This window comes from Ascaphus truei, chromosome 1 (assembly GCF_040206685.1).
Source record: "Ascaphus truei isolate aAscTru1 chromosome 1, aAscTru1.hap1, whole genome shotgun sequence".
NCBI lineage: Eukaryota > Metazoa > Chordata > Amphibia > Anura > Ascaphidae > Ascaphus > Ascaphus truei.
The window spans coordinates 128167750-128179815 of record NC_134483.1 but is presented as its reverse complement, the minus strand read 5'-3'; the positions used below and the strand labels follow the sequence as shown (position 1 = coordinate 128179815).

General features: G+C 46.2%; 1 protein-coding gene across 4 annotated transcripts in view; it reads right to left on the bottom strand.

The window, feature by feature from the left end:
- MLLT3 (MLLT3 super elongation complex subunit) overlaps positions 1 to 12066 on the bottom strand; it is a 343568-nt gene that overhangs the window by 143282 nt on the left and 188220 nt on the right. For all 4 annotated transcript variants that reach the window (XR_012800564.1, XM_075594656.1, XM_075594654.1 and 1 more), the window contains exons 3-4: positions 9108 to 9190; positions 5040 to 5183 (exon numbers count right to left, since the gene is read on the bottom strand). Coding sequence is in view for 3 of the 4 variants with exons in the window: in XM_075594656.1 (XP_075450771.1) it covers positions 5040 to 5183; positions 9108 to 9190 (227 nt within the window). In the remaining variant the exon portion in view is untranslated. The remainder of the gene's footprint in view (positions 1 to 5039; positions 5184 to 9107; positions 9191 to 12066) is intronic.

Genomic DNA, 12066 nt, shown 5'->3' with positions numbered 1-12066 from the left:
CGTGGAGGAAGAGGTCTCGCTTGGGGACCCAACCCAAGATGGTGTCGCAGCACGTGCGGATCCAGAGGCAGTTCCGGACGACCTGAGCGGTGTCGAGTGGGAGGCGATTGCGCCTTTACGGTCGAGCAGTGGGAGTCGATCCCCTACGGACAGCCGACGGAGTGGGCGCTCAAATCGGAGAACGAGAGGACCCACTACCGAAGGACAGAGCGAACATTGTGGCGAACGTGAGTCAGTTGTTGCGGAGGAGCAGGCCGTGACCCTGCCGGAACCTACCGTTCAGCCCCGTCCCCCAACCCCGTTCATCCCCAAATTTAGCCCCAAGGCCCTAGTTCAAACCCCTGTCCCTGTCACCTGTTCCTTCGGGTCTACCTCTAGTTTGGGTGTGTCAGGGGATTCCCGGGGTCCTACCACAGAACTGGAAGCCTGGACTGGGGAACTTCCGATGATGGATCGGAGGGTGGAGGGAGGATTTCCCGACGAGGGTCGATAATTAGTGAAAGCAATAGTGCGCTGAGCATTGCGGGCGGACACTGGTCTCAGCGTAAGGAAAGGGTTGCGCGATCTGAGGGTACTTCAGGGGTATCCTCGGGCGGGCCTGATGATGAGGAGGAGCCACTAGAACCTAACTCAGAGGAGGTACGGGAGACTAGGTGGTGGGCACCATTATATGAGGGATATGTCGCCTGGATCGACCGCACCCGCTTTATTCTAGAGAGGGACGGGGTGGTTGACCATTGGTGGGCCCCTGGGGATTTTGACGATGAGGCCTATCTCAAGGAGCTACGAGTACGGTGGGACCGAATACAAGTAGGTCTTATTACCCCAAAAGGATCGGAAGGGTTAGATGATCCAGTGGAGTCAGGTGAGCCCCTGTCATGGGTGTTGCCAGGAAGGGCTGGGCAAACTAAGTTAACCAGGGCCTGCCGAGCTGAACGGGCTATTGCGGCTAAATATAAAAGGTCACACGGGCTGGAATACCCATATGTCCCTGAACCTCTGATGAGGGAAATAGAGGACAATAGAGAAAGGTGGCTGCGTAATGATATTGAATACTATATCGTTAATAAGGGAGGAGCCATTAAGGGAGTTCAGGCTGAGCAGAGGGTCTCCCAACTCATGTGGGTCTGGAAGATAGGGCGCAGCGTGTATATGCACAAGGTGGTGTACTGCAATGAGAGAGGATTGCCACGTGAGTTTAGTGTAACGGTCCATGATGCAGCGGGGCGGGAGGTGAAGAAACCAGACCCTCGGCACTATTATTAGGTCCGTTAACGAGTGGTCTGCCTTTCTCCTTTGCTGCTTACTGCTGGTCAGTGAGCGTATGTTCTGTCATTATTATGTGAAGTGATAATGTTTAAACGCTAAGTTTGTGTGTTCTTTTTCAGTGTTTCCTGGAGCAAGGTACACCAAATTTAGGACCCAGCCGGGACGGTGGGGATTCACCAGGGGGAGTATATAGCCATGCATAATAATGGTATATTGCTTTCCTCTCTGTTGGCAGTAAGTCCTGGTAAGAACAGGTATGCCAGCAGTAGTTATGGAGGTTTTCCCTCATCCAATGGTGATGTGCCCTATGTATGAAGGGGAGTGGCTGTATGCTCTGAGTCCCTGGATGGTGACATCAGGGATGCGCCTGCCTCCTGAAGTATATAAGGCACAACACAGTTAGTTATGTGTGTGTTCTAGCAGTGTGTTCTAGCAGCAATGGAAAGCTGTTAGGAAGTTGTATTGTCCTGCATAAGGGATTGTAGGAACACTTTGTGACCCTAGTGACGTAACTAGAGGTCCAGGTTGACCAATCAGCATGTCTAAGCCACTCTGTGTCCAGGGACCTGGCGCAGAGCGGGTCTCCCTAGGAGAAGAGGGAACCCCACTTCAATTTGGGAGGGCGTACCTGGCGAGGGGCAGCACGGAGAGATGTGCGGCTAGAGCCGGCAGCTGTATGGGGCAGTCTGCTACATCACCGTCTACAATAAAGATGACCTTGTTAACGATACCCCCACTGTGTGAGTGTGAAGTTACCCCACAGTGGATGGCACCACCAAGAAGGAGTTCCTCACCAGGACCATCTCCCTGCGGAAGCATAGACCCTGATGAGGTGGAGGCGCTGCACATGATGTAAGTTGAACTCGCACACACTACCTCAGCTACCTGTTCTGTTGGATATCCCCTACTACCATCAAGCGGGAGGCTCAGGAGTTCTGTTGCCTACAGGTGCACCACCAAACACACACGTAATGGGGGTTGGTTATTAAAGTACCCGGGCCAATGTGAGATTGGGGGGGGGGGAAACCCGTTACATAGACCTTAAGAAGAAATTCTCGTTTTTATTTAAACAATATTCTTTTCTGTCTTCACATGTTTGCGCTTCCCAACGACCACCACTTCTTCAACTCTGCACGTAATTGAGAGAGCAATCCCCCACTGGGTTACAGCAGCATTCAACGAATGTGTTTGTATATTAACAATTGTTTTTTCACTATTGCATTAATATTATCCTATTGCACACTTATGATTTGAGCGCCACCATTGATAATTATTTTTTCCACTCATCAGCACAGGTGATGCAATCAGTCCCGGCTTGAGCACAGTTGGCTACGTCCCTGCTTCAGCACAGGTGGCTCAATCAGAGGCTCAGTCTTCAACTGAGCCACGTGTGCCATAGTTGGGATATCCTGAAAACCTGACCTGTTGGGGGGGCTTGAGGACTGGAGTTGAGCACCCCTGCCCTAGACCTTTAAATAGAGAATAGGAACTTTTGTGATAACAGAACTGAACGGATTTAAAAATAGTTTGCTGCCGTATTTTACAGCCCAGAGTAGATTGCACCGGGCCCACACAGCAACCTTTAAATGGGACCCAACGTTCCTTTATATAGGTCAATTAAACTTTTCTTTCATTGTAATGTGCAGTTTCATCTGCACAAATAAGGTGACCCATTTGTAAGCCTTAAACTCGCGCATTGCCCATGTGGGAAAACATTAACCTCAAAGACTGATGGAAAATGCACAGGCTCACCATGTACTTTGGATTGCGCATTTAGCCTGCAAAAAAAATAAATAAAAAAAGCACTTTTGTTTGCTCACCTGTCCTTTCCCAAACACTAGACACTCTGTTTGTCGCTCTAACACTCCATTACATTCTGCACTAAAGGCAAATTTTATTGCACTTCAACAATTCCTCACTGACAAGTAATGTCTTTGAGGCCACACATCAACCTACTTTTTTGATAAAAGCATCTCCCTCTTACACTCGGCTTAGTTCCCTTTACAGCTGCCAGGTGGCTACTCCAAAAATTCTGGACACAGTGCTGAAAGGTATGATCAGACACACACACCTCTCACCACTCCATGCTGTTTCCTCCTCTCCTTGGCCCAACACCTCCTCCTGTTGGCTGCATTACCCAACAGCAGCCAATCAGGATGGAGGAAGCTTCCCAGCCCCCTAGCAACAGCCCTGTTCTCTCCCTGCTCGGGGGAAGTCATGCAGCCCCGTCAAGCCAGTCAGGTCACTAACTGCAGAGAGGTAACACCAGACACATACATGCCCGGTATTGCCTCTAATTGTTTACTGGGCAGAGTGCCCAAATACAGGACAGTCCGGTTCAATACTGGACACCTGGCAACCCTAGCTGTGAAGGTGATTTATCAGTGTTAAAGCAGCACTCATGCTTTTTTTTTTTTTAACTTTCCTTAAATAAGTTATTGCTGCAGTGGGAGCACTGTATGCTAGGAGAAAAGCAGGATTGCAGACCAGTTAGATATGTGAATGTGCTCACAAGTGATATTTAAAAAAAATGTAACTACAGATTCATTTTTAAGGATTTAAAACCTGAGCCTCCAGAGATTTTTTTCCCTTAAAGCTCCCGAGACCGCCGGCTTTCAAGATATTGAGGCTGCGGTCCCAGTGCGTTCAACAGAGCACTATCCCCGCCCCCCCAATCAGATTGGGCCCAGTACCTACCTCGGCGCGCATTTAGCAGATGCGCTGTACTGCAAGTTTTCACAAATACAAAAAGAATTGTATTTGGAACTTGCGACGGAGACGTGGCCACCCCCCGCCGGTGGTTCACCAAATGAGGGCGAACCAGCCGCATGAGGTCATTTCCACGGCCCAGCAAAACCCCCGCCACACCCCATCCCGTCACAATCTCTCCCTCCCAAGACCGCAGATCGCGTGAAGCGGTGTGCACGCGCCGCCCTCCCGCCGGGCGCGCGTGCTACAGAGCTGACTGGGACCACAGCTTTACTCGTTTAGCTGCCGCTGTTTCCCTCTTTAGGAAAATCAAATTGGTCACCGAATATTGCAGATCGTGTTGGCCAATAGGATACTGGAATGTTATCGGGGGGATGACGTTGAAGATCCCTATTGGATGACTTAAATGTCCAGGAAGTAACACCAGCAACTAAACGGGTAAATATATCAGGAACCCAGGAGCTAAAAAAATAGCATGGGATTTAGCTACGGAGGACTTATGTAATGAAATCAATATTGAAATTTGACAGGATAGCAGCTCTAAAATGGTATAATAATAAATAATAACTTTAATTCATATACTGTAGCGTTTTTCTCCCAATGGGACTCAAAGCGCTTTGCTTCACAATTACAGTAGAGTGCGCAGTACGCAGCACATAGGAATTGTTACAGACACAGTACCTGCCCAGATGAGTTTACAATCTATGTTTTTGGTGTCTGAGGCACAGGGAGATAAAGTGACTTGCCCACAGGCACAAGGAGCCGACACCGGGAATTGAACCAGGTTCTCCTCATTTGAACTCCGTGTCGTTGTTTACAGACACAGTGTCGTTACTTACTAAGCCTCTCCTTCTCATAAGTGCTTGGAATAGTTATCGTGTACATGTGCAAAGAGATACATGCATGCATGCATTCCCCCCCGTAGAAGCCACCACTCCACTGTTGAGAATATGTTGCCCAATGGCATTGCACCTGTTATTCCTTTTATACCCTGCTTGGTCAACAGCACCACTGCCTCTGTATATTGCTGCTGTTGGATCCCCATATGCGAGTCCACTCACCCCACCGGCCTTGAGCAGCTTCTTCCTGAACTCCTCTGTGGGGTTGTTGAAGGTGAGCTTCTCGCAGCGGAGATGGTTTACAGGTGGGTGGCCGTCAAGGTGCAGAAATAAATCATAGTCAAAGCGGACTTTCTTAGGTTCTTCCTGATAGGCAATAACAGCCAGAAAATGCAATTAGTTACCATTAAATAAATTGTAAATGACATTTTGAGGCCTATTTCTCATGTTTCTATTTTTGCGTTCAGCACACAGGTAGTTATATACTCCATTTTTATGGCACAGCTTTAAGGTCCAGATATCAAACCATTTCCATATAACTTTATTTCATACAGTGTAGCACCTTTCTGCCAAATGGGACTCCAAGCCCTTCACAATTAGATTATAGTGTACAGTCCCTGCCTCGATGAGTTTACAATCCAAGATTTTGGTGCCTGGGGCACAGAAGATAAAGTGACTTGCTCAAGGTCAAAAGGAGCTGACACCGGGAATTAAACCAGGCTCCCCTGATTCAAACTCCATGTCAATGTTTACAGAGTCTTAAGTCACTGAGCCACTGCTTTAACTTGAAGGGTGTTACAATATACTATATGCCATATCTGTGTAAAAGGGGATAGTATTAACTCTTTGCCACAACATACAATAGAGTACAATATTGAATTGCAAAATGATATCATAACTATGATTTGGGGTTACAATTTAAGATCGGTGTTTGAGAGAATTTTAATCACCAAATGGCACACAGATTCCTTAAGAGTAGGGATTAAACTGATATACCTGGAAAACGTGCATTGGGCAAAACGGAAAAACAATAGTTTAGACAAGTATATGTATCTTTAAAGCCTAAAGAATGCTCCAGTATTTTCAATTAAAATAGGGGGTGGGGGCTGTGAAAGGAGCCGTGATTGGTGCAAACAAAACTGACAATCTAATGTTAAGATAATCAAATAAGGGAAAGATAAAGCCAGCAAAATCCAACAGAAACGTCACATTTTATAATGTATTAAAATTTCCAGGATAAACTGTCCCAAAAATATTTTTTTGTGTCATAAAAAATTGGAAAGCATCCATAAAGAAATACATTTGTGTAACCCTGGTCCCCAGCAGCTCCTGGAGACCCCCCTCCCCTGGCGCAGCTCGATCGCGGGTACTGAACAACCCGACGGCTGCTCCCAAGGGTGGGGGCTGGAGCAGGGAGCAGCGCGGCTTCTCCTGCCTGCGGCCGGTTGCCGGGGACGCGATCGGGCCGTTGCTAAGGCCGCGATCGCGTCTCTAAGGTCCCGGCGGCCGCAGAGCAGGGCGCCGCCGTTGCGCTTCAAGTCGCGCATGCGCAGTGATCGCGCGAGGGCAGGAACAGCTCAGGAAGGGTTGCGGCGGCCATTAGGGGTTAGTGTAGGCAGAGGGGAGGAACGCACGTGGCCCCAATGTTATAGTAAGGGCCTCGGGACTACAATTCCCATGAGGCATAGCGAGGCAGGCACCAGGTGCTTGATAGGAGCCAATAGGGCTGCAGGACTGCCCTGGAGGAAAGAGATACATTTTCCCGGGCTTTGCATGAGTCACGTCAGTTGGAGCAGCGGAGCTGAAGGGGAAGGAAGGATGCAGGGAGTGAGTGCAGCTCCTGCATCCTGATAGGTACCCTCACCCTCCAGGTAGGCCTCAACTCCCCACCAGGTTAGTGGGTAACTGATAAGGGACGGCCCTAGATAGGGAGGTCGCCCTTAGTGTATGTAAGGTGCAGGTTTGGCAGTGCCACAGCGGGTAGTGCTGTGCGCACTGGCAAATAGGCACAGTGTGTGCAGTGTGTTTGCTGCGGGTTCCAGGTTGCTGTGTTGAGTGTTGTATGTGACGCTGCGTGTACTGAGTGCAGTGTGTATGCAGCGTGTGTTACTGTCTGCAGGCTGACTGTGAGAACTGTGTCGGCTGCAGGCGTGTTAGTGTTAGGATTAGTGAGTTAGGAGCTAGTGTAAGGGAGGATTGGGGACTTGGGTAGATAAGGGAGTGGGGCAGGTTATTAACCCCGCAGGCCCTAGGAGTTTTCCACAAGCCATCCCAGGTTGCGGTTCCTCAGGGACAGGCCCTAGGTTAGGGTTGCTGTCACTCTAGAAGTAGTTAGGCAGAAAGCTGATAGCGGCGGTTGCTGTTCCCATGTGGTTGGTGTTGCCGTGATCGGTTGCAGTTCCCGTGGAGCGGTGGGACCCTCGTTGGGGTCCACCGGCAGAGTACCTGGAAAGGATCAGACGGACGTCTGACCCTTTGAGAAGAGTGTTGCAGGCCCGAGCATCGGAGTGCTCGGAAGGTATCAATATTATATGTGCACCAACAGGCCTAGAGGTTTTAGTGACTGCGCAGTCACCCATTGACTATCTCCGTAGGAGTACGGGACCTTGGGTGTGGGGGTTTCACTGGACACTGGGTGGGATCACCTAGTGTTGGGGAAACGTCCTGCGAGACGTCACGGGTAGTGTCTCCTCGTGAGAGGGACACAGGTTATGAGGATATGTAAAGGCGATGATATGTTCTATGTTCGAAGTAAATTCCTTAGTTATTATATAATCACTGACTGTGTGTGTGGTTTCTAATTGGGTTCCTATGTAGGGTCATTCTACACGTCCATAGAATCCTACATAGGTGGAGGCGCTGTAAAAGAAGATTCGTTCCAGAGGATTCACCCCAGGCTCTCATTAGCGGAGGCTCAGACCTCCTGTGAGCCTGCAGGTATACGCACCACACCGGTAACACTACATGTTCTACTCACCCACACTATATATGAGATTGGGTGGGGTGGAATACCCGTTACATTTGTTTGCTCAGTATACAGATACAGTCAGATTTATTGTCGCCCTGCCCCGAACTTGAGCAAGGTAACCGCATACCAAACGTTGAAGGATCACTACCAAGTGCAACGAAGGGGGGAATTCCCCATCAGGATTAACACTGTGGTTGTCCCTGCTTCTGACTGGAACTCCCGCTGTGTTAATCCTACCGGGCTGCATCAGTCTGGAAGAACTGCGCAGTGAGAGCAGACAGAAGCGGTCCGTCGCCCTGCGCATCTCTATCAAGCCATCACAATGTTTTTATTTTAATTACATATTCTTGAAGCAGGGGGTCTCCTGAGCTGAACCGCAATACATTTCAGGTTCGGGGACCCCCTGCTTTCCGAGGTGCAGGCCTCCGTATCGGGTGCCGGTATCTCCTGCAAATGTAATTCTCCTGCGTCACGGCCCACGTGACCGGTACATTTAAATATATGCAGGAGATACCGGCACCCCATAACGGGGCCTATATCTCGGGAAGAAGGGGGTCCGCGGAGCTGAACGTAATTCAGGTTCAGCTCCGGAGATCCCCTGCTTCAATTCTATGTAATTACAATCAAATAAAAGCATAGCGATCACTTGTTAGAGATGTGCAGGGACAGGGACCGCTTCTGTCAGCTTTCACTGCGCAGCTCTTCCAGACTGATGCAGCCCGGTAGGATTAATACAGTAGGAGTCCCATTCAGATGCGTGGACCCCCGCGAAGTTAATCCTGATGAGCAATTAGTCTAGCTGTAGGGATTCCGGGGTCTGGCTGTGGACAGACCGCCTTTCATCTGCAGTTTCCTTCCGGAATACTGCTAAATACATCAGACTGCATCGGTATACTGTAGTATAGACCTGAAAGTCAATACACACTTCAAAGCAACATGGATCTTTAACCTACAGTACTAAACATCAGGGCCACTAGTTCAATTTATTCATACACAGGATTGCCTCTTTAAGCCTTTGTCAAGCTGAACGGAAACGTTGATTTCCGTACTGGAACAATCGATAACTCTAAACAGAAGCCAATACATCCATCCCATTTGGGTTTAAGTAATTTAATCTGACATTGCCCTGAATTCTTTAGAAACCCATCCTAAACTTTGTGAGTTGGATGCATTTAAGTAACCCTAGTAAATTATGGAGATGTGTTTCAAACTGTTTAATAAAGCAAAGGACACTACAGCTAAAATAGACCCGTGAATAAGACTGAACACACAAAAATGTCCCACAAATATTACAAATCTAAAAAGAAAAAAAATATGTTCACCTTGTTTTTGAAGTAGACCTCAATGGGCAAAATGAAACCAGCATATCCCGATTCCTCCACTTTGTATGGTGGGTCTTTGCACACTAAAACACACAGGATACAAAATAACATTAGTTTGGACTCAAAACCAAGGACATAGATCACCAAGGCTGGGAAACGTGTGCGTTGTACAGTGCCTAACCTTACTGTAGCATAAGTACCATTGTTTTGCTGACAATGTAACCATTTGGGGCGTCATGCCGGTAGAGTATCTCGTTTGATTAGGGGAGATCGCATCCTGCGATGCTATGGAGCACAGGACGCAATCTGCACTGCAGGGAAATGGAAGACTCCTCTTTCGTTTCCGGGTTAAGGGCCGCTACGGTCATGTGATCGCGGTTTGCCAGAGGGGCCATGGCACTCTGGAGCCTGCGACCCCACCGGCACCCGAAGTGTTAACGCAAGGTCACATGTTGACATTGCAATTGGACAAAAGGATAACATTGTGTAAATAGCCATCAAATGTTTTTCAGAGAAGTAAATAAATTCCATGCAGTCCCAGCAATTTTCTAATATTTGAACGTTTTTGAAAGAAAAAAATGAGCAATAGGTTCCTATTTGGTTATTTTTGTAACCGGTCTTCAGAAGTCATAAATCATGACTATTCCTAATTGTAGTAAAATCACTGCAAACCCATAGAGAAAGTCTCTCTCCCATGAGAACACTGTATTCTATTTGTGATGGAAACAAATGGGGAAGATAGCAGAGCGATCAGTCTCCCCAGCATGGGACAGGTGAAACAAATGACAGATTTTAGCTGCTCAATTACATACTACATTTGCATAGCACTCGGATTTGTAAAGTCCAAATATAGATGCTACAAAAATAACACTATGTTACCAGGTTTAGACTCATGAGTATTCATTTATGAATTCGGCGAGATAGTGCCATATTTACTAAGCAGGCTCCTGCCATAAGACACCATACTATTGAAGTCAATGGGCTGTAAGTGGTTTTCCAGCACCTCGTGGTACCTAATGGCAGAAGACTGCTTAGTAAATATGGACCATAATGTTCCACATCTGAACCCACAAGCCCTGTTATATGGAGATACTCAAATTCAAAGCTTAAAAATGGGTGCAAACAAAAAAAAACACCAATTGGTTAAATAAAGAAAAAGAAAATGTGCCTTAGGCAATGGGGTTTATAGCTTTTATAAATCTTGTAATTTATGGTTTTGTTAAAAAAAAAAAAAAAAAAAAAAAAAAAAGGAATCCCCGGAAATGAAAATTGCTAAAGTAATACTGCTCTGAATGAACAAACTTAATAGGATTAAAGATGGTTTACAAGGGACAGTCCTTCGTTTTCATGTTGATTCTATTTTTGTTCAATTTGAATGATATACTCCATGCTAAAAGCACAAGGAACAATACATAGTAAAAAGGTATGGATTCTTTTTGCTCATTTAAAAAAAAAAGTGTCAACAATTAGGTCTTTAATGTGTTTTTCATAAAGTGAAAAATCTCTTGAAACAGCATTCCACAATGCTTGCTTAAAAAAAAAACACACACACTTATTGTACCTGAATGGAGAGCCCTTTATTCCTCCGCTCAATAGTCCTACCATCGGACACAAAATGGCTACACAATAGGCACAAAAAATAAATACATATATTTCTGGGTAAACAGTGGTCATGGATGTCAAGGAACCATGGATGAGCTCTGGGGGGACCGTTCAGGTAAGGGTAAAAAAAACAAAACATGTATTGTGGGGGTGGGGGACGAGCTGAAATATGGAACTCCTACAAAACACACACAATACAGTCCCTACAACAAAATCTCCACTCACATCTTCGGAGCAGAAACTCCTTACCTAAATGTTACTTTTAAGTCTGAAGCACTTCTTCCCATTGTGTTATTTATATCTTATAATGTGTTATTTATATCTTATTATTTATATGACTGTAACTATTACTGCTGTGATGTGCTATGTACACTAATGGCGCTATACAAATAAAGACATACATACATACATACATGCATACTACGTTACACACTCCAATATAAAACGTGTCCCAATTGACAAGATAAGAAAAAGGACCCAAATAACAGAGCATAACCAAGCACATTAATGAGAATCACACAGATAAAATGACACTCTCATAACAAAATGCACATTGCAGTGTAAGGTAACAGGGCGTCACAATAAAGCTACAAAGCAGTAACATGTTTAATTTAAACATGAGGAAAAAGATTAGAGTAATATCAACTAATATCAAATTAATACATTCCCCACACGTGCAAACCAAAGCTATTTACAAATTAAAATGTAAAGTGCATCAAGGTTTGTAATCTTACTCCATGTTTTTATGTAATCCCGACAGACACACAAATGGAAATAAATGGTCTCCTACAATTGCACGGCTGGGATTTTATAGAGCAAATAATGAATTTCTTATTGTACAGCACTAAAACAGTAAAATGAAAACCAGTAATACACCTCAAATGATTACTCCTTATCGGACTGTCAGAGCTCATCTCCTTCATTGCAAAGGGGCCAACATTGCACTGCAAGTGGAATGGTTTATTTCTGAACAAAACAGTGCTAAGCATGTGGACACGCCATGAGAATTTTGGCCCATTTTGAACATTTTATGGCCCTATTTGATCTCCAGAGGATATATCACGTGATATATATATATATATATATCCCTGTATATGGCAGTCAACACAGGAGCACTACCCCCTAGCAGGTTCCTCTCCTATGGACATGGGACTTTGATGAGCCAGTAGAGACTAGTGAAGGAGGGAATTGGAGGGATATGAGTTGTTAAAAGGGGGCACCATGACAGAGGCAGATCTGTACGGGCCTTAAGGAGTCAGGCACAATCAAGAGCAACCTGTGTGATGGGTACCCATAACGCGTTAGTGAGATTGCAGTTGCTGAGAGAACGAAGAGCAGCCTAAAGCGCCAGATAGCC